At 45.6% G+C, this 23,725-nt stretch overlaps 1 protein-coding gene across 5 annotated transcripts in view; it reads right to left on the reverse strand.

The window, feature by feature from the left end:
- Nucleotides 1-23,725, reverse strand: part of LOC119378124 (potassium channel subfamily T member 1) — a 613,885-nt gene that overhangs the window by 145,808 nt on the left and 444,352 nt on the right. For all 5 annotated transcript variants that reach the window (XM_049415516.1, XM_049415515.1, XM_049415514.1 and 2 more), the window contains exon 2: nucleotides 14,090-14,169. In XM_049415516.1, coding sequence (XP_049271473.1) covers nucleotides 14,090-14,169 — 80 coding nt within the window. The remainder of the gene's footprint in view (nucleotides 1-14,089; nucleotides 14,170-23,725) is intronic.

Genomic DNA, 23,725 nt, shown 5'->3' on the forward strand with positions numbered 1-23,725 from the left:
AATCGCTATTACTTTGCATTACGAGCAGCGGCGCCATATAATGATTCGGCATTCTATAATGCAATAAAATAAGGGCTGCCGTAGCGACCAGCCACGCTAGTGCACTTCTGTCTTTGTTGGCGCTGTAGAGTTGACAATGAAACAGGTATTTGGTTTTCAGTAATGTGCCTGTGCGGGCATGTTCTGAAAATGTTCCCTAGATTAAGGTAAGCTAAGGAATAAATATTGCCTCCAATGTAAGCGAAGCCTTAGTCGCATTGCAACACATCGACACATCTTTGTTGGGAGACGAAACAAGGCAGTATATATATACGCAGCAGTGACAGCGTACATGAGACGCCCGAGAGCGCAGATTGACAGGCCTGTAGTGCTGTTGTCTGGTGTTGTGCCAGAGCACCTGACCGAACGGGGAAACGAATAAACACCTGCACTTCGTTGGAAGTCCACGGCATCGCGGTCAGCGTCTGCCCTGCGACCAAGAAAAGGGCCAGCACCTGCGACCTGGAAGCAGGAATCAACCCCCTGCATGCTTTTGTCTGCAATCCGGGAAAACGGAGTCTTCGCTCAGCCGGCCCCGTCAACTGACGCCAGTCGTTCTTCCAAGCTACCCAGCTACGGAAAGCAGCATTCCTGAGGACGATGGAAAGGCTGCTCAACACCCGGGACCAAAGAATCTCCCTGTCCACACCTGGGACCAAAGAGCCACCCTGTCAACAATTGACTGGTCCATTATTTAAGACCGGGCTGGTCCGTTGTTAGAAGAGACGCCCCAGCCGACGTGGTCGAGCTGGCAGGCTATGTACTGCGATAACTTGCTATAGCCCGCTATACCTGCTATAAACGTCGTTACTGTTTCATAAACGTTTTGCCTCCTTGCTCTGCTCTTCAGCGATAAGTCCGATCTTCTGCTACATCGGCTCGCCAGCCTCCCGGCTTTCATCGACACGCAACCCCCATTCCTAACACTGGTGACAGCCGACTCCTTAACAGTCAACGTAGCCGCATACTTCCGAAGGAATTGCAACTTCTATCCCACAGATTTGACAGTGGCATGCCAGGGTGTAATACATTGGTGTAGACAGGGAGCGGTCCGCGAAATTTTCCAGCTGCGCTCTTAGTATAATTGATTTGCTGCACCCTGCCAGCGTTATTGGTGGCTCGCCCAGGTAGCGCCGGCTCATCATTTTACGAGTGCGTTCTCTATTTGGTGATAGGCTTTGGAAGGTGACTTAAAAGGTGAATTCTTGATCCATTTACTCCGAGGGCCCAATGAATACCGTTACGAAGACGTGGTAAGGTGCTCACTGAGCCGCACATCAATATAATATTATTATCGATAAAGTTATCATCGGTGGCCGAATGATTGATGGATCCAGCTGAAGCCAACGCTTCGGCACGGAAACTTCATCAGCTCTTCGCCAGAAAGTCTCACGGTCTATTTGTAACTCGTAGTCTTGAAGCAACTGCTTTGGAAGCGCCACAAGAACGCACGTGATTGCGGATTCGTAGATGAAGACATATATCACCTCCTTCCAGAATGCCCACAGCACGACGCACCAAGACGCCGACTTAAATCATCGTTAATGACATTAGACGACAGACCATTAAGTTTAAGAAAACTTCTGGGCCCGTGGCCAACAAGATGTTTACACAAGTGTGCTTTAAAAGCATTGAAAATTTTTCTTGAAAACAGTGGCATTCTTGGCCATTACTATAGCGCATTTAAGCTTTGTTTTGGTTTAACGGCAGAGGGTATATTTATGTGCGTGTTGACTGTTTTTGTCTTGCTTATGTTATGCAACGGTTCCTCTTCATTTTTTTTTAACATCACCGTGTGTACACATATATGTGATTGTTGAATATGTTGTTCTGACTTTATGTTATGTCTTGACTGTTACGCTAAGTTGTATGCTGTATGTACTGCGGGTTAATTGTGATTAGAAACTTGGACCCTATGTACTTTATGTTTATGAACCCTATGTACTCCAAGAACTAAGGAGTAGCCAGCGCCTTATTTGTGCGCCAAGATCTCCTTACATCATGTAAATAAAATAAAATAAAAACAAAAAAAACACGCTGAACTCTTTCTTGTTTATTTAAACGGTCAAAGTATTCTTTTATGAGCTCATAGGATGAACCTCGCCTTATAAGAGGAATCAGCTAGGCCAATATCGCACTTTTTTTTGTAATGAAACACATTGACATGTAAATGACCAATATTGCATAGAATCGCGTGACATGGCAGTTACTATGACTTCTATTGACAAATGCTAAAAAAAAAAATACTGTGAGCTGCATTATGGTGCGCGTTCTGGGAAACACCTGGAACTATGCTGCTCAGAAAAAGAAAAAAAGAAGCGAAAGAATGTGCTGCGGCTCATGAGGCAACCAGACAAGCGCTTATGCGAAGTTGAAACTGTATAAAATGCGCAACGCTAGTCCGAAAGCAGGCAGCCGACAAGTATACAGCGAAACAGAGATCGATGTGGAATTTTCGGTCGCACTACTGAACAGCGCTCGGCAGCAGGCTCACTCCGAAACATCCGCGAAATGCACTGCGAAATTCCATCACTTAGATAGCGGTGAGGCGCTTTCTTGCTTATGACATTCAAACTCCATTTACGAGATAAGGAATGTGACACATACGAAGGCTTTCGCACGGCACGAAAATTGCTCTGTTGAAGAGGTACAGAGTTTTAGAAATTAGGGACCCAGAGCTGGGGGCGCTATCGGCAGGGAGCACGAGAGAACGCGAAAGACGTACAAAATAGTTTGGGTTTTTCGGTGTAGGTAAAACCGCTCGTGGACGCTATTAAAAAAAAAAAAAAGCTTCCCTAATGAGAACACTGTACAATGTCCTTCTACCTAAACATTATTTTAGTGTTATTTTTACGCATGTGCAAAGATTCTTGGCGCGATATGTATATATTACAAAGAAAACAAAAACAATCCGTAAATTATTGACACGACGTAGCCCCTAATTATAGCCAATTTAGGCCAAACAAAACAAAACTAAGACGTACAAAGCACTTCCGATACGCATGGCGTCTCAGTGCGGACGACGCGTATTCGGCCGGAGAACTCCGCAGCGAACGAGCGCAGCGCACACGATCAGCACACCCAGAGGTGACGATGAGCACAAAGTTATGGTGATGATGATAATATACAGGTAAAAAATATGTTCATAATAAACGCCTACAATATCTCAATCAATGGGTAACATCTGAATTTTTTCAATATTCTATATAATGTCTGCATAAATGTACAGCAAAGTAATAGAAGACAAGTAAATTTGCCTGCTTTTCTAAGATACTTAAGCCAGACAAAGATGGGATCAAAACAGGATTAAGAGGCGAGTTCGGAAACATGTAGTTCTTTCTACTACATGGCTTAAGTAACAGCTGGCTAAATCAGAGCTCGACTTGAGAGATAGAGATAGAGATAAAAAAATGAGAGAAAGGCGGGGAGGTAAACCAGAATGATAACATCCGGTTTGCTGCCCTACACTAGGGAGAAGGGGAAAGAAAGCTAGAAAGAAAAGCGGAGAGGAGGGCAGGCGAGCGAAAAAAGAAAAACAAGGTGCGGAGCAGGAGTACTATAGCCTATCCAGTAGGCCAATGCCACGCAAAAAGTTCGATAAGGACTTGATTGATTTTATAATGCCGACCCGAACTGTCGTAGCTCGATTTGAAGCTATCGAAAAACGATACGGAAGGAGATACGCGCATATTAAGTGCTTGAGTCCGCGGGGCATAATATTTTGCATCATTCATTCTCCCCTAAGTGAACCTAAGCCCGTAGATAAGCTTATAACTGGTTGTTAATTGCGCAAACCTCGAAAAGAGGACCCGAAACAGGAAGAAAACGCACAGAAGGGTCAAGCGCAGTCTACCATCTGGTTTAGTGGCAACGTAGGCGTTACAAAACATAGCATTACAAGACAGCCCAACTGCGCAGGCACGTTCAAATGAGAAAGTAGTCAGTCTTCCTTGCATTTTCAGAGAATATTCTAATGGATGTAACTAATCAAAAATGACATGTCTTACCTTTAGAGTGCTATAGATGTGCCATTCACACAGGCGCTGCCCCTTTTCTTGATAAAACTACCTTTAGAAGCATTTGGTGCACGTGCGAGAGGTTTTATCGCGAACGGGTAGCACCTGCGTCGTTCGCCTGCGTCGCTCGAGCAGCAACTGCGAACGGCTCGTATACGCGCTGGGCTCTCACCGCTAACTTCGCGTTGCGACGACAGACAGCAAGAAAACCGCTTCGCTCCCCTGAGCGGCCGCATTCGCTTAAATCATCGTTTTGTAAAGTTACGCGAGATGGGATCCAAAAAAGATAGCTGCTAGCCTTTCCTCGTATAACATTCAATTTTGTTGCTATCGCATACACTGATTTGCACTTGCGGCGAAACTACCTCCTAAACGCGGTAACCGATAGATGTGATTTTGTGCGCCTATAAAGTAAGGGTTACAGTAGCTTTGAGTGCATAAATTCTAAACTTGGTAACCCTTACTCTCGGTGCACAAAATCACATCTATCGGTTACCAGGTTTAGAGTGTCTGACTTTTTAAATATTTTTTAAAGGAGTACTGACATGAATTTTAAAATTTTTCGGGTTGTTGCTCTAAATGAAAGCACGGGTATCGAGAACCCTAAAAAGAGTGTCGTGGTGCCTGGGGATACATTGCATATATTTTTAATACCGCTTCTTTCAACCAGCAGTTTCGGTTTCGGTTTCGAGAGGGCGGCTTCATAGTGACGTGTCAAGTCTGCCCGTGACGTCACGGGCAGACTGCAACACACGAAATATGCAATATGCACCTGCTGTCCTTTGCTGTCAGTCGAACGTGGTTCATGATGAGTGAACTGTCGTCCAGTGCCTCCGACAGCGATTTCTGTGATTTAGGCTGCATGCAGAACCCAGATTTCACAAACCAAGTGAGCCGACTTGAAACGTCATAGGGCTCTCCATGCGGTGAAGCTCCCTTGCAGATGCTGGGAGATGAAAACTTTAAAATCAAACTTAAATATTTATACGTGTTTCCCGGATGCGGTGTGGGGAGAGCGTTAACACTACATGCCAAGGAAACCAAAAACGTCCGTTTTGCTGCACTTCAAAATCGTGTCAGTACTCCTTTAAGGCTTTGCCAAGTTTTCTGTCGCGGTCAAGTTTCATGCGTGAGGAGTAGCCGAGCTGATATAAAGTTCAACCTCTCTACACCAAGCCAGACAGAACAGAACAGAGAAAGGGAGAGAGAATGTATTCGAGGAAGGAATAGATGTTATCCTGCGCTAGCTCGCTTTAGCATACTATTCTGCAAATGCGGAGAAGGAAATTAGGACTTACACGCGTGATGAATGGTGATGGTTACATAGAGAAGGGATGAACACGAGCGACAACAAGTTCAGCATTCAGCTACCGAGCAAGAAAGGACAAGAATATTCATAAATGTCACACTGTAAACCATGCAGTTCCAGATGTTAGCTGTGACGACAACTATATCTCAAACTAAACTTCAGAAAAAGGGACCATAAGAAGAGGCCATGCTGTGTGTGCGTGCTCCTGCGGGAGCAGCGCATGCGCGAAGCGAAGGCATTGCTCTGCGCGAAATGCTGCGATAATTTGCTCCACCATATAGGAGAAGAGCTACCGTAAACATTGCCACCCAACTCCTATTCTTGAGATGCAAAAAAAAAAAAAAGAACTGTAGAAGAATTTGCGCCTTACCTAAGGATACGCAATAGAAAGCTTCGGAGGAAAAAAGCTGTACGCACTCTCTCCCACATTTGCTTACCTGACCGCAAGAGTGTCTCCTGATAACGAAGGTTGCCCATCTCATCCCCTCGTTCGAGAAAGGAGACTAGCAGAGTGAAGAAGCTATCACTAGTATTCGTTTTTTTTTTTTTTTTGCTCTCTCTCTCTCTTCCTCATGGGAGGTCTCAAGTGGAGATGGCCGAGCGTACAGCGAAGACAAAAAAAAAGGGGGGGGGGGGAGGAGGCGTGACTACTGCGTATTATCGGCAAAGTGATTCCGGCCATTAGCTAATGGCGATGAGGAGCGGGAAAGACGACGAGCAAACAAATTAGACTAGACGCATCCAGGTCCAGAAACCCAGCGTCGAGGCTTCGCTAATTTGAGTGTCTTAAGAGAGAGGGAGCACCAAATATTCAATAAGCTCAGCGTTTACACCATATGTAGTAAATAACAGAGCAATGATGCATATACCCAACACACTGTTATATCCACCTCACCGCCCCCCCCATCCTCAAAATGCTACTCGGGAAACTAAACTCAACATCCTATACAAAGCATTACCGTGAAGAAGTTTGCAGCGCCACACCATAGCTAATTATCTCAGAGCCACATTTTTCGATTACCCATCATAATCAAGATAACGTACTTAGAAGAGGACCGCCGCGAGACGTCAGAGTTCAATAAAGGGGACGTTGCAGTGGTGAAGTATGTGGCTTAACATGGCAGGATGGCGCGTGCTCCACAAACAAGCGAAGAAACGTACAGTAACGAACGAAACAAAATGAAGACAGCCCCCTCCCCCTTCCTCCTCCCTTTAAGTCAGCCAAATGAACCGGAGGGAGCCCTGACCGGACAGATTAAACGTGACGGCGGGTATGTTAACTTCAGATCAAAGTCTGGCCTTCATTATCTAGCGACATTAGCCCAACCTAATTGACCAAGTTAATGACAGGGAGCGCATCGTATGCAGGCTCTGGTGAGATGACACTCCTCTAACGAAAGCTAACGGGCTGACGCTCGAGCTACACGGTATACGCCGCAGCCTCCTCGTGAAAAGGCGAGAGCACCCGCGTCGGCTCGCGCATCAAACGCCAGCTGTTGCAACGCCGAAGAAGGCATTTTCAGCAGCCACACTCTTGCCTCGCGACATCCAAAGCAAGCACGGGAAACGTGTTGAATTTATTGGACGAGGAAATATCAGCCGCGCGAAGGAAAATACCTGCGGCCTGCATCGAGAATCGATAAAGGAATGGAAATGAGATGCCTTGAGCTGACATCAAGCCGAAAGCGGAGAAACATCCAAAGAGCGTTGCGGAACTGGGGCCATTTATAACTGGTGCGCTCACTGCTACCTTTCGCGCTTTCCCGGCAGAATTATGCCCGTCTACATTTTCTCCGTTGTGCTGAAAAATGGCGCAAAATTTACGGGCTTGACTGAAAGTCATCGGACCTAAATGTTCGCTTATCTCGTTTCATTAGCCGGAGAAAATGTTAGTGAGGTTAATGGAGCTGTTCCTTACTGTTTAAATGGATGCAGGCGTAACACAAATAAGACACAAGCCTCTGTCGTTAATTGAGTATACCACTTTGCCTTTGTAAGAACTGTCAGAAGCACGCGAATTCCAGCGTACGCGTTAACACTGCAGTCACTGTGTCTTTTTGGTGGACTCTAGATTATCAGCAACTAAGGCGGACACAGCAGATATTCTCAACGATGAAATCTTTAACGTGCAAATAAACGGAATGTTACATCGAGTTAAGTGATTGTGGTGTTGAACAAGAAACACGGTCAGCGAAATTCCTGTAGCGCTCACTCCTCCGCAGTTCGTACCAAGCTAAACAGTGACAAGGATGCAATGGACATTTCAGGTGTAATATCTCATATGCCACCCCGAAACCAGCGTAAGTGTCACTCACATAATAAACTTTGTGGCGAATACGTAGAAACCAGCATAAGTGTCACTCATATAATAAACTTTGTGGGGAATACGTATCTCATCACATCAATCAAGCAAACGACCTAACGAGTCACCGACCGGCCCTGCACGAACACACATTTCCCTGTGTTTTATGCTTTCGTTTTCCTGTATTACGATAGCGTTGCGTGCGCGAAAGCATTTATCGAAGAGTCGTGTAATTTTCATTACAGTACGAGTGGTGTTATGATGGGTCGCTCGCGTGTGTACTGTAAAATGCACTAGCCAGGGCCTGCAGAACAAGATTCGCACATTCCATGGACAATAACGGCGTATTGCTTGAAGCACAACTTCTACTATATGTATACGCGAATCGAATGTGTTTGGAAAACCGGATGGCGTGTAATTCATATATGGAACAAATTGTCGCAGGTCTGTATTTCACACCCGAGGATGGAAGCACAAACTTGAAGCTATACTGCCTCACGTACCATCATCGGCTAGAGTGTAACTTTTCGCTTTATAAATTGCCTACAAAAGGTGAGGAAATCATCTGCGATATGCAGGTATCATTATCTGCTTTTGATATCATGAGATAAAGACCGCAGTACTATATGGTTCGAGCGTAGAAGGCAATCAGATCACATGAGAAAATGGTTGATATAATATAAAAATGTCTGAGATATTCATTACAATATACCCGAGAATGTTGCGCCTCAAAGGGCACCGTGCACGGTGTGCGCTTTGAAGCAGAGTAACATTGGCAAATTCTATATCGCAGCAAAAACTGAGGAGCCTATGAAGGAAGACGTAGGCCATTGGTGCGGGCAGACATGGTGCGATAAAATGTCAGACCTTTTTTAAACTATTTTACATTGACCCTATAGAATTATTTATCTGTAACATGTTGAATATCTGCACATCTTGCGAAAATCTTCGACATTTAAACACTATTAATTTATTTGCGAAACAGTAAATGAACGAACGAATATTGAACGAACAAAATAAATAAATAAATAAATAAATAAATAAATAAATAAATAAATAAATAAATAAATGGCCGAGTTAAGGACATGCCCCAAATTTGGTATATCTAGCACGGCGGTGTCGAGGAGTTTCTTCGTACTAACAGCCGCCGCCATTCGAACACGATGATTGTGAAAAACCTTAAGGCACCAATAGCATATTGCCGCTGTGACGTCACTGTTCAGCAGGACCCAGTAGTTTTCGTACGAAATACTTTGTCATAGAACCCGCAAACGAAACCTTCGCAACCACGAATCGTGATCGAGAACATATTATAGGGCAGTTTTTTCTTTTTTTAAATGGCTTTCAAAGTATGTGATGTGCAAGTTGTATACTTTGAGATTGAGGTATCAAACTTATCTGTGGTTGTCTCATTACATTTTTTCTTCACGCATTCTCTTTATAAACTACAGTGTGGCTGATCCCCCTCGTGGCTATGCGACAACAACGATCACCTATGGCGGTCACATTACTATGCTACGAGTCAGCACTTTGAATAAACTAAACGCCGAACCAACACCAGAGCAAAAAGGACAGAAGAAAGGGAAGGGACGGCCCTCCTGTTTCTTCCGTTTTTTTTTTTTTTTTCATCTGGGGGTGGGTGGTTCGGAGTCTACTTTATTCAGAGTAATATACCAACTAGCCTAGCAAGGAGTTCCGCTGAGTCAACACTTGCTTGCAAAGAGTGCCGCCATATTCAACAACGCGTGGCGGTTTAGTGACCGTCGGCAAATGAAGGCTCGCGACTAGGGAGAGGAGGAGGATACAACGTTTATTAATGAGAATAAGAATGAAAAATAAATAAAAATAAAAGGAGGGGAAATTTCAAGGGTGGGTTCCCCATTCCAGGACACCGATGGCCGCCGCTGCTCGCCCGGCTTGATCCAGGAGACCCCTTTGGGTCTTCAGGTCAGTTCGGGCGAGGACGGCCTCCCAAGGCTATTCTTGGAAGCCTGCGCTTCCTGACAGAAGTTTCCATCCAACTTCATTATTAGACATGCATCTTTCGCGGCTGAATACATCCATATCATACCGCGTCAAGGACCTTTATCAATGAAAGGCTTCCTTAAAATATGATCTCAAAGGATGCGCGCTGAAAGGCAAAGGCGGCATCACGAAGGCGGAAACATCAGCGAAATAAGAGAAAAAAAAACACACTGGACTTTTCTTAGGACTCCGTAGCTTGATAAAAGGAAGCATTTTGCATAGCTCTTTATGGAAGCCGGCTGCAGCTGTATCACGTGACAAAACCGTGGTCTTTTCAATTTTTTTTTGTTCTTAGATTTTGGATGGGTTCGGACTGAAGTACCAAGTCCTGTCCGGGATACAACGAGAACTCAGCTTATCAGGACAATGTTGCTCAGGCTTTTCAATTTATAATAATATAATAATTTCGTGAGTTTAAAGTGCCAAAAACACAATATGATTTTGAGGCACGCCGTAATGGAGGGCCCACGGAAATTGCGACCATCTGGTATTCTTTATAGTGTGCACTGACATCGCACAGTACACGGGCCTCTAGCATTTCGCCTCCATCGAAATAAGATCGCCGCGGCCGGGATCGAACCCGCGACTTCCGGGTCAGCAGCCCAGCACCGTAACCACTGTGCCACCGCGGTGGACGAATTTTTCTCTGTCGCTACGACCAAGTGCACCGTTATTGGCAGTGCACGAGACGTCATCAGTGTTTGTGCGCGTACGGCTGCCCCTGCTTCACGAACCGCGAGTGACACAGATTCAAATGAGCTCACTACAAAGCCGCACAGAATCCTTCGAGGCAAGGGGCTGCGAGCAGACACTTGCGACGTTTGGTTTCGAGATTGAATGCACGAGAAGGCTGCTTTTAAACTGCCTTTGCGGATAATTGCTACCAGGCACGATATACGTGCAATATCCGCCCAATGTGTGCACAAATTACGTTACACCGCCGCAAGACATGGTGCGGGTGTCCGCTCGCGCCACATGAGAGGGCCGCCCATGCACAAGACTCCAATACCCGAGCTTTATCGGACTGCGCGAGAACATTCCGGCGAAAAAAAAAGCCTAAATGTTCGATTTAAGTGTCTTTAATGGCGCTAGCCCCCTAGCGTTCGGTGAACTACTCTTGGGTAGACCTTAGAGTGGAAGAAAATAATTATGTAGCGGGTATGTGCCACCTTGTTGGCACATACCCACAATAAGACAGTCTGCTCTTTCAGTGAGCTTAAGCGCCTTCGACTAGTTGGGCTGCGCTTAGCCTTCTGTCAACTCCGGCAGCACGGCGTCGTGCTGCCGGAGCCGATCTCAGAGGCCACGTAGAAAGAAGCGCGTGGTTGAGGACTGTTCCGACAGCTGCCGCAGCGATCCCAGCTGTTCATAAGGAAACCATCTGCTCTTTCAATAAACTCATTCAACTAGTTATTAATCATCCTGAGAGTTAACTGGCTCCTATCATAACTAAACTGATGCTCCGACATCACATGTATCCTATACAACCCTTAACTTGAACCGTTACCCCTTTTTCATATGAGGTTTTATTTTTTACTGGGGTTTCGTCCCATTCGAGCCAACGCTCAACTTCCGGTTGGTTGGGGGCAAAGTCCGGTATGCTCCGTGAAAAACGTATTGTCGCTAGGTGCTAGCTCAGTAAAAAAAAAAGCTTACCACAAGACACAGCAAATCATTACACGTGGAAGGGCACGGAGTGCACTGATCATCGATGGAGTGTCAGGCATATGCGCGTGACAACAATGAACCAACCCTCTCGAAAGCACACATAACGTCAACGATGCTTGGGAATGAACAAGCAAAATGCATGTTTACTATCCGGTGCGGATATATCTGCGGTCAGACTGCATTATATCCGGTCCGGAGTATAATTTTGCGTGGCCCCGGCCCGCACTCGCAAACATTTTCTTACGTACGTGTAAGCATGCGCGACTAATCATGGCATAGCGCTTTGACAGACCCAGACGTACGCTAAAAATGGGGCCTAATACCTTCAGACCGAGAACGTGAGCGAAACTATATTGTATGAGCAAGGATTAAAAAAAAAAACATCTACAAAACTGTTACAAGGTCATTCACAAACATCTCTTCAAAGCCCGCCTCGTACAAGAAGGGTTTCATAAAATGTAAAATAACGCCGACTTCGTGTATGATCGCACTGGCCCCCGCCCCTCATTCGGACAGTATCAATGTCGCACTCTGCATTATGGTCATTGCACAAGTTAATATATAGTTTACGGACGGCCTTTAGCGTCTTGGTGTGACCGAGGCGCAATATATGAGAAATTGCGTAGTGGAGGTGTTTGGATTTATTCTGCCCACTTGGTGTTCAACTTCTTTCCCTTGCACGTAGTGCTTGGTACACGATAGTTTTTTCATTTGGCGCTCGTCGGAATGCTTTCGACGCGACTGGAAATCGAACTCGCGACTTCGCGCTCACCAGTGGAACGCTATTGTGGGTGAAATACCGCGCCGGATGAATGAAAACAAAAAGCTACCTTTACTTCTTTACCTACGACGCTTCTTTTACAGCGAAAGCTGTTATGAGATCATTTCACCGGCCGTTTTTGGCGCCGTAGTTGTCCGCCGCCGCCGCCGCCGCCGCCGGTGTCCGTAACCAGTATCGCTCGAAATAAGAAAAAAAACTAAATAAGAAAAAAATTCCAGGATGGAACGAGGTTCGAACCTGGGCCCTTCTGCGTGGGAGCCCAGTATTCAACCTCTGAGCCATGCCGGTGCTTGAAACTGCTTTGCAAAAAGGTCCTATACAGGCTTCATGTCGAGAAGGAACCACATTAGCATATGTAATATAGCGTGGTAGAAGAGTAAAATAAGCACCAAGCGTCGCACAACGCGAATTCTGTAACCAGCCGTCACACAATGCGAATTGCGCAACGAGTAGGTTGTTGAATGCTTCCAACCCATTACAAAGGGCTCTGCGATAATTCTTCATCGTCATCAGGCACAGCATCAACAAAGTACGCATAATGCCTTACATGCGTTTAGCAGGTACCAACGCTCTCCGTAGAATGACGAAAAATGGCACAGTGCCTGCTGCCCTACATCTCAAAAATTACAATGATTTATAGCGTAGTGCGTTCCTCGCAAGTGCACTTGTATTGGTCGCCAAGGAATCCCATAAGCGCATGATCCACTTCCTCGGGGTCTCAGTAAAATTACAATGATTTATAGCGTAGTGGGTTCCTCGCAAGTGCACTTGTATTGGTTGCCAAGGACGCCCATAAGCGCATGATCTACTTCCTCGGGGTCTCAGTAAAATTACAATGATTTATAGCGTAGTGGGTTCCTCGTACGTGTACTTGTATTGGTTGCCAAGGAAGCCCATAAGCGCATGATCCATTTCCTCGGGGTCTCAGTAAAGTTCTTCGCCCTCCCCCCCCCCCCCCCCCGTCTCTCTCCCACGTCAACGTATGTTATACAGCATGACGGGAGAGAGAAATAGCGACCGGGCGTCGCCCAATGCAAATTACATAACTGGTGGGCTGTTTAAAGATTCCAACCCATTACAAAGGGCTGAGCCATAATTCTTCATCGTCATCAGTCGTCGCGTGAACAAAGTCCACATAATGCCTTACAGACGTGTAGCTGGTGCCTCGCTTCTCCGCAGAATGACGAATAATGGCTTATTAGGTGCTTCCCAACTTCACAAAAATTGTGATTTATGGCGTAGTGGGTACCTTTCTAGTGTACTTGTATTGTAGCCCCAAGAGAGCTTAACGGGCTCCTGAAACGCCGCTCTTCCAGCTTTCGCTGTGACTGTGCTGCGGTTTCAGCGCAGGCCTGGAGTTTTTTGCAGTTTGTGAGCTTGTCAAGTGTGCTTTTGGGCGCCTGAATAGATTACGTAGTCAGCATAGTTTACATATAGCAATACAGTGTGCACACAAAGGCCGTAATACACGCATCAGGCGCTAAATAACAACGATACCCATGCAAGGTGGTAATACACTATATCACCTCGCAGCTGTACGTTTTTTTTTTTCCGTAACTAAGGCTTTGCTCACATTGAGACTTTATGTTTGCTTTTTTTTTTGCTTTTTTTTCTTCTACGCTCTCTCCTTAAGCAATTACGTTGTTTACTACGCAAAGTTGCATTTTACAGAAACGGACTACGCGCTGAAAGATGTTCATAAGCTTCTCCATAGTTGATGCACTATCATCATTACGACTACTGACGTCTCAACATCAGTCCTAACGGATCACGGATCTACTGAAATGTGGACAGTAGCATTATTTCCATTAAGATACGCATAATGATAAAGACACACAATATAAGAGCGGGACAGAAAACACGTGCTTTAATTAAAGAGCGCGGAATATGCGAGTTGTCACCTCCGCGGAAGGGCAGAAATAATTTGAATGCGAAAAGACACCACTTACTGGAACGCTGGTTCTTGATAAAGTAGAGGTGAAGTCGCTCCTTTAGCGTGTTCTCGTTCACATAGAACTCTACCCGAACCCTGCGAAAGGAGAAAAAAAATGCAGATTCCTTGTTAGTGCAAAGAGGTAGGGTAAACAGCCCCGTATTGGATTGCAAAAGAAACAAAAAAACTGAAATCGTATACGGCCGCACAAGCACGCACACACAAGGGCACAGGCCGCACGCCTAAGCGCTCGCGCAGGCATGCAAGTGCTGCCTCCATCACCGCCAGTCAGATGCATTATATTTGTTCGTTGGAGAGGAACAGTTGAGTTGACAGTTGATTTTGCGTCTCGGAGGCATTGCTCGTGCTCGCGGTCGGCCAAAGGGCACACAGAAAACACGGAGCTCTGTGTAGCGTATTTCGAACCGCGAAAGTGTTTTCAGATTACGCCTTTCCGTGAATTACACCTATATTACGCCAACTTTCCACTAATAGCATGTACGAACTCTGCGTCACGTTTCTCTAACGCGACGGAGACTGCACACCGAGAAAGATTCGAGCCGCTCCTTCAAATTTTTCTTGGCTTGAGTGAGGGCTTAGGATTGTTTCTTATCTGTGATCATACTTTTAGATATTGTAGGAGTTATAAATGTAATGCAAATCAGTTCTGCGGAATCCCGCGAGGTGGCGGAAGGGTTAAGAAAGGGAAAATAGACAACCACCCGCGACCGCCCCGGAAAGGCGTTGGTCCCGGGTTCGAACAACAGGACGAATTTTTCGGCGACTATGAGGATTTATTTCTGAGAAATCTGCATGGATTTTCTTGTGGCTTCGTGCTACAAACGGGTGGTTGTCTATTTTCCCTTTCTTAAATGTAATGCAGAGGCAAGAGCTTTTAGTGGTACCGGTTCTCATCGTCACTACAAAGCAAAACTGCCACAGTTTCGCCGCAAGGGCAAAACAATGAATGCAATAGCAAGAAATTGGAATGTTACACGAAAAACGACAAGCAGCTCCAAACTTGCAGCACACCGCTGAAGCACAAAAACTGACGCTCGAAAAGAACGCACAGGCATACACAGGACATGGGCGAGCTGACAGCTGTCGCAGTTGTTGCGTCTTTGTGTTTGAGCAGCGCGCTGCAAGTGTCGTCTATGCAGAACCCGACGCTCTTAGATATTTATTTTTCTTTAAAACTGCGGCGCGTGGAGTGACGCCTCTGCGTTTCCTGCCACGCGGTGGCATCTGACGCAAGGTGTGCCAGGCATTTTTTTCTTTTTTAACACAAAAGTGTATTATGCCGGGGTCCACCACGGCTCCACTGACGCATTTCCGTCACGGATATGACGTTCTAAAATATAAAGACTAACATATGGCAAAGAAAAAACTAGAAGAAAAAATTCCGTCACCGGGAGTCGAACTTACAACCCCAGCGCGCAGCGCGAAACGACTCCGCCATAGATGGCACGTTCTTCGAAATGCTAACGGCGTGCTATTTATATACACCATTTACCGGTGGCTGTACTCAGAGATCATGGTACATCAGCGCGTTTTCGTTATCACTAGCGAGATGGCGCGAGCGGCTCGAACGGCGCGCGTCGCCTCAAGCTTTAAGATGAGCGTGCGCCTCCACAGGGCGTGGTCGCTCCTGCGCGCGTGCTTATCTCGTACGTCTTGCGCTGAAGTTACAGAGAGCAGGAAGGTCACTTCGCTCACTGCAGCCGCCGCTTTTGCGAAAGGAGCGCGCTGCTCACAAACAAATAAGTTATAACTGTGACAGTTCGCGCTCATCCTGTGTATACTTGTGCGTTAGTTTCGTGCGTCCTATGTATTTGACCAGCGCGCTTTAAACACTTTAACTGTCGAGCTGTGACAGTTGTTAGTTCGCACTCATCCTGTGTATGTTCGTTCCGTACGTCCTTTCTGCTTGAGCAGTGCATTGCACGTTTCGAGCTGCTTGCCGTTCTTCACGTGACATTACAACTTGTTGCTATAGCATTCATTCCTTCGCCCTCGGGGCGAAACAATCCACAACAAACGCTCAACAACATCTGTGAAGACACGTTTTACTTTCGTTTTATACCGATTCCTATGACAGAGGGATTAACCATGTTGTTTTGCTCCACATCGCGAGTGGGTACAGAAAGGGGCTACTTTTTTGTGCGCGTCTCAAAGGCAGTTTTCAAATTGAAAGGAAATGTAGGAGCGTCGCATGATATAGAACACGCTCAAGCTCCTCCGAGATCTGCGTACTGCCAGCGGTAAATGGTGTATATAAATAGCTCGCCGTTATTATGCCGGCGGATGCAGGACACGTGGTAGAGTTCTCTAACGCGGCGCTCTGCGGAGCAAGGGGTGGCTGGTTCGAATCCACGGTCGGGTGCTTCGGAATTTTTTCTTTGTGCCTTATATATATATATATATATATATATATATATATATATATATATATATATATATATATACGGGAGATGACGGCGACGGCAACGGCAAAAATCCACCGCGAGTGTCTTTATATTTGCTATCGCACTCAAAATATTAAAAGTACGCCAAGCATTGAAGTAGACAGACTAAGAGCCCGAACTTTTCCGAAGGTACGCGACCCAATAAAGGAACGCAAATATCAGAGCATACAGGAAGACCTGCGCAGTTTTCCAAAAGTCAGTTCTGTGACCGCCATATTGTAACGCGACGACAGAAATACCAAGACACGGAGACATACAAGAGAGGCGCTTTTTGTCTTTCTGCCTTCGCGGCTACACTACGACATTCAGCTAACACCAACTAGCCCAACAAGTCCTCCCGAACTTTGGTTTGGTTTCGTGTACCAAACCAAACCAGGATTTCATTATAAAACACGTCATGCAGGAGGACGCTGGATTATTATTATTATTATTATTATTATTATTATTATTATTATTATTATTATTATTATTATTATTATTATTATTATTATTATTATTATTATGGTAACGTCCCCATTCACTTCTTCATATGGGTTTTGTTTTGACGTTATTTAACTTTTCATTCACATGAGAGAGAGAGAGAAATAGATCAAAAGGAAGAGGCAGGGAGGTTAACCTGGTAGTAATAGCCGGTTTGCTATTTTCCATTATAGTGGCGATGCTCAAGCAGGCGGGTTAGCTTGTCCTGCTTGGCCGGCATTTGTCCCTCCTTTGAATCTTTCATGCCACGAGTATGGCTTTTTCTCCAAACATCTATCAATCGCGAGTCTCTGAGGAACGCAATAAACAGGTGTAGGGCTCTCTCGCTGATTACTCAGGGGCATTGAGGAAACAGTACATCCTGAAAACTCGCGTGTGAAAGACTCCGCTTTTCTTTTTCTTTCTCTTTATGCCACGAAGTAACGGCTTCTTCTGTTCTTTGACCTATTATCACAACCATATAAAATGTGGGAGCACTGAAATACAGTTCTGATTTATTCTTCGTTTATTTCAGTTTTTCTTCCTTTGCTGGTTTTATTTGCCTTATAATTTACGCGCACAATCTATTAGGTGCCTCAGGTGCCTTAGCGCGCCCACTATATAGTGATCGATGATACGAAGATGGGACCAAAGGAAGAAAGAAATAACAGAATTCGTCCGTACCACATAGACAGCACCTTGACTAATAAATGAATAAATGCTCTGTTTAACCCGACCAAAGAAAAAAAAAGCGGAAAGACCATTCCACATAAAAAATAAACAAGTAAACCAACTTGTTAGCACTTACGTTTCGGCCTGAAAAGTATTTTTTTTTCGCGGAAATGAAGAAAATATAACGAAAAGGAAATTAAAATTGAGTGCAAATGATTTAATGCGGCCAACTATAGCCCAATTTGCCACCTTGCAAATAAAGACTTAGCAATTTACTTGCTGAAATGTGTACGACCAGAAACGCGACTACGGACATTCTGTTAAGTTTGCAAGGCATGAATCAGAAACTGGAGATATGAAATCAACACGGTACATCAAAATAAAAAATAAATAAAGTACATCAAAATGGTGCGTTGGGAGTTGCGTGTTTGAAAGCAAAATTACGGAATCCAGGCATTGCAGAAGAAAACCGTGGTGTCATCACCTACCGTCGTTCATAAACGGAAAATATCGAACGAGATGAAAAACAAACAAACAAGCAAAGGGAACGTATACACGAGCCTGCGGTTTGTTGCTGTGTGCGGTAAAACGGGGCTCATGAAAAATTGATCGCTGGAAACCACTTTAAAAACTGTAAACGAGTTGAACCAGAGCGGAAACGCCGAGGGCGCTCGTGCAGTAGGAGATATGCAAATGAGAGGCGTATGCGTATTTCACAAGAAGACTTGAATGGAATCTTGTACGATGTCACCGCAAAACGCTGTCTTAATAGGTATAATATTTTTAAAGAGGCAGTTGCTGAATGAGAAATTGCGGAACGAAGAACAGCAACAAAACAAAATTCAAACGAATCAAAAGATACGCGGTCTGTAAGCATCAATTTACGAAGAAGCGGGCGAAAAAGGTTATCACTAGAGGCCGGATTTTTAGGCACTAAAAAAGCTCGTTTTAGGCGCCAGAAATAGGCAGGCAAAATAACGTTTTAGGCTTCCAAAATAGTAAATATAGGCACAATAAATTTTCACATAAATGCGAATAATTTGAAACGAAGACGTGCGCGAGCTCTAGCTACGAAAGGAAAACAAAAATGTTATTGCTTAAGATGGCACAAAGGGGTTAAACAGTTGAACTTAGCGGTGAAATGTGCTTTGTCCCGCACGGTTCGCAGAACACGGTCTCTCCCGTGTTCTGCACGGTGAATCAAGATTCCACTGTCGAATCAGCACATCGTCCTGGGTGTCGCCTCGGCATGACTGAGAAGGGCAGAGCACGAGCAGAGAGCCAGATCGCTAAAACACCAGAAGGGAGGGATTCCTCCTATTGTCCGGGTCGAATCGTGTAGAGCCAATTTCTCCCCTGCCAGTGAATCACTGGCGTAGCCAGGGGGGAGATGGGGTTCAACACCCCCCTCCCCCCGAAACTTTTCAGTTTCGAATGCGTATATATGCACGCATGCATACGAGCGCACTCACGAACATACATAGAGTGTGGTTGAACCCCCCCCCCTCCCTTGCGAAAAAAAATTTCTGGCTACGCAGATGCAGTGAACACCTTACAAGTTAAGTTACAAAAACAGAATCCGCGTGCACATCATATTTTCCTTTCATTTTTTTTTTGCTCTTCACTCTCCTTTCTGCTCCACGGTCTCGCATTCGCGAACCGCGCAAACCATGTCTCTGCGGCGGCGAATGTGCGTGTCCCACTTCACGGCTGCTAGCAGTTGTTTCAGGGAGTTGGTTGAACTACAGGACTAGGTTGAACCCCATAGTTCCGAACAGTCAGTGTTGCGCGGTAGCATGAATAACGGTCTCAAACTGCTCCCGGGAACGCAACTTGAGGCTAAATAGTGTTAATACAAGCGCCAATTTTGAAAATAGGCATTTATAGGCATTTGTGAGCGTTTAGGCACAAGCGCCAAAAATAGGCATTTATAGGCACTATAAAAACACTATAAAAGCCCTTCTTAACCTCTAATTCGTGCTCATATATTGAAGTGGCACGATAGGAGCGCAAGGAACAAAATAGGCATTTGCCTAAAATCCGGTCTCTAGTTATCACTGTGAAACAATAATGCCTTCAGCAGCTTCTTAGCGATGAAGAGAAGACTATGTTTCACTCGTCGCTATAGAAATAACGAAGAGGTCGCCACTGCTTCTCTGTGGTCTTAGCCACTCCTCGGTGTCGCCCGAAAAAAAAAAGGAAATAGAAAAGAGAAAGACGAACTGAATGCACGAAAGCAGTTAACGGCATTCGCGCATGTCATACAATTTCGAATATAGCACAAAAAATTACTGCATCTTTGCACTAGTGGCACCAAGTCTCAAGGAAGAACGGAGCTGGGTGGCCTTCCTTGTTCATCCTTGTTACTCCTCATTTCCCTCTTTCTTTCCCATTCTCTCTGTTTCTTGTATCTCTTTTTTGTATCTCTTTCTTTGTATTTATTTCTTTCTTTCTCTTTATCGCTCTTTCTGTCTTTACTGTCTTTCTATCCTTATTTCTATCTTTCTCTTTTTCTCTCTCTCTGCTTCTTTCTTTCTCTCTCTTTCTTGCTTTCTCTTTATTTCTCTTTCTTTCTCTTTCTGTCTTGCTCTCTCTCTCTTTTCCACGTGTTCGTTTTAGGGGCGAAGCTCCTTAAGCCGTGAGTCTGTCCTTCCTCTGTGACCGGTTTGTAACCACTCGTCAACGTCATCTTCTTCTACTGCATACCAGAACGCGCGCTTCTCACGAGCTAGTATGCAGTTCTGGTATGCAGTAGCAGAAGAAGACGACGTTGACGAGTGACTCTCGTGCGTGTTCGCCTGTGTGGCATTCTTTCTTCTTTACTGCGCGCGTTCTGGTATGCAGTAGAAGAAGAAGACGACGTTGACGAGTGACACTCTCGTTGCGTGTTCGCCTGTGTGGTGTTCTTTCTTCTTTACTACGTCGTGGGTCTGTCCTTCCTCTGTGACCGGTACGTAACCACCTAGTTGTATGACTCACTCAGCAGGTGGCGCTAGTGTGAGTGACGTCATGATGACGTCACTCGCACGTGACTGACGCAATAAAAGGCAATCGCTCTTGACGCGCTTCCTCTTTCGCAGCGAGTCACCGGATGGAGCAGGTGGCTGTAGACAGTAGACGAACAAAATAAAAGAACAAAATAAAAGTTGATTTGTACATACGCACACAGTCTCACGTCTTTCTTAATGATGTAATGGGCGAACTTTCACGGGAGGGTTACGGTTTTACCGATGATCTCCCCCTCTCGAGCTTCGCCCACTTATCATCATTCATTCCGTGGATATGGCGTGATTTTTTTTTTTTTTTTTGACACTCGCACCTGCTGTACACGGTAGTGGGGCTTGCCCAATTCCTGTGGCGCATACCCACTTGAGTTTTCTGGCGACATCGCACAAACTATGAGGAGCTAAAACAGCTCCGCCATTAAAATGTCTGCATTGCTTTCTCGGCATCTGCGCGGGCACTGCAATCTCCGAGTGGTTCCAATGCATTACTCAGTGGTTGCATTCGTATAAACCTAATCGGTGCCAGTGGCATAATAAGAGGGTCGACGTCAAATGCGCGGCACGTTGCGATGCCAGTGGTCTCTATTAGTGGTAGACAAACTTTCGTCGTGAAAGCGACTCCTAACCACAAGTGAGGTGCCTCGCGTGGTTAGTGTCGCAGGATTTAGTTAGGAGTTACAGGGAAAAAGTTTATGCAGTGCCGTCTCCTCCGGTATTTGCAGTGCGCGCCGCTCGGGCTAGCGAGAGCGTGCGTGCCAGGCGGCAAAGCATGCCCCGCAGCCGTCTGTTCCGGAAAGCGGAATCGAGTAGCGTACAGTGGTATTCTTGCCGTGAACTATTTAAACGAGTCTGACATCCCCCACGTTGCTGGAACCACGGGATGCGTCAGAGTCGTTTAATTAAGTCCCATGAATGAAGCAAGGTTGTGCTTCGCTTAAGGCCCGACAACGTGCGTGGCCCCTCCGCGAGACAGCCTCTCGGATGTCTGAATTTTTCTTTTGTTTCTCGTGTTTGCTTCTTTGAAAGAAATAACGTTGCGAAATGGACACCAGCAGAAATAGACTATAAAAATGCACAGACCAACAGCTTTCAGAGCTGAACGTGATTAGCATTTCCGCGCTAACTCCGCCATAAAACTACAGACCTTGAACGTGGCTAGAGATTGTACAGTGAGAGAAGAAGAAAAAAAGAACGTGGCGCGCCTGTTTCCTCTCACGAAAGAGAGAAACAGAAGTGAGAAATCGAAGGAAGGTTAACCAGACGCACGTCCGGTTTTCTACCTTGGACCAGCGGGGGGGGGGGGGGATACAGGGGCGAAATGGACATAGAATAAAACAGAGAGATAGAATCCCGCGCGCACTTGGGGCAGCACATCGAACTTACAGGCGGTCGCAAAGACCTGTCCACTTTAAGCGCTTCAGCAACGCCTTAACTGCCTTCTCTGTGCCATCTAGGCACATGTCCATGCTCCAAGAATATTGGCTGCGGAAAATGGTCTCGAGTACAGCTGATTAAATAACATCTGGAGTGGGTATCGCTGGCTGTCATAACGAGCGCAGCTGCACAAGACGTGTTCAACTGCGAGCATGCGATCATGCACGTAACGGCGATTTTTTTTTATTCGCTGCGAGTAGCGCGGTCAGCCGGCGTTTTCTTTAATTTTTATGAAAATTCTTACAGCTTTTCCCATGCCCATACGATAATTAATTGGTAAATTCATGATCTGCAACTGCCCCATATGCGCCCCTGCCCCTTGCTATCTCTCTTGGAGCAGATAACGGTAGCAGATTATGATGCTTTTCCTACAGACCGAATATTCGTACATGTTGAAGCGTTGGAACTGCGTGACAGTCTAGGCGTAGTCAGGCGGTTAATACCCATTCCCTTTCCCTCTGTACAGTGTACAAATCGGGCGCTATATTCGGCTCGATTTCAGTATATTGCTATTCGGCTTGATTTCAGTATTTCAGCTTTTGACACCTATTTCTATCGTCTTCTGGTGAGCGAGAGAGAGAGAAATGTAATGCGGAAATGCAGGGAGGTTCTGGTGAGGCGTTTCGACATGGTTTGCAGCTGTTGCGTGTTTGTTTGTAGTTGCAGTCTGCCTTATCAATATTTGAACGCCTGTGAACACCAGCGCTATCACCATTCTAAATTGTTCGCAGTAAACATGTCGAATACATCAAGTGTATTGCTTTACTTTTTCATAATCTTTTTTTCAGTTACGGCAGTGTGAAGTGAGGAACTCCATCAATTATCTTTCCATTGCGTCAGGAGCACCACTTCGACCTGAGAAATTTCTCGGAAGAATAGCCACGGTCTATTTCCTGAAACCGACGAAACGAATTGCAATCTCGGTAGCCGGAGCATGGCGCTAGAGGTAAGCTATTCGAGAACATTGCGCCATACTCGATGGACGCCACAATAGATCGGAGAGTGTCGCCCCGCAGTGACAGCAGATAAGCTCGCAAGAGCCAGAAAGCGAACTGGCCTTTTTAGAGCGTGCAAGACAGCCGTATTCGAGCTCAAAATAACAATATTTTCTCTGGAAGCCACGATAAAAGAGAGAGAGAGAGAGAGAGAACTTGATCGCATACCAACACCGAGAGAGAGAGCAAGGACACGTTAGAGGAATAACCAAATCCACGCTCGATCGACTGCCCTGCAATTGAGGAATCCGTAAGGGAGAAAGAAAATTAAAATCAGAAGGAGGATAGTGTACCCTACATGCATACCCGCCGATGAATGTTTCCTCGCGTGTACAGTCAGAAGCGCTCATCTAATGCGTTTGTCTTCGAGAAGCGCCTTAGAAATTGATGAAAGTAGAAAGATGGACATTAGTACGATATATTGCACTGGGAACCGTCCATTTCCTTTCCCACACCTTCGGAAGACAGTGAGAACTCCGTGAAGAGCGATGGGAAGATGTCCCTGCGCCGTACTGTTAAGGAGCCATACCTCCAGCTCAGACTCGACAAGCGTCTCTACCCTCAACCATCGCTCCCTGTGCTAGAGACTACGGCATATCCAAATGAATTGCCTGATCAACCC

This window comes from Rhipicephalus sanguineus, chromosome 1 (genome assembly GCF_013339695.2).
Source record: "Rhipicephalus sanguineus isolate Rsan-2018 chromosome 1, BIME_Rsan_1.4, whole genome shotgun sequence".
In the NCBI taxonomy this organism is placed as follows: domain Eukaryota; kingdom Metazoa; phylum Arthropoda; class Arachnida; order Ixodida; family Ixodidae; genus Rhipicephalus; species Rhipicephalus sanguineus.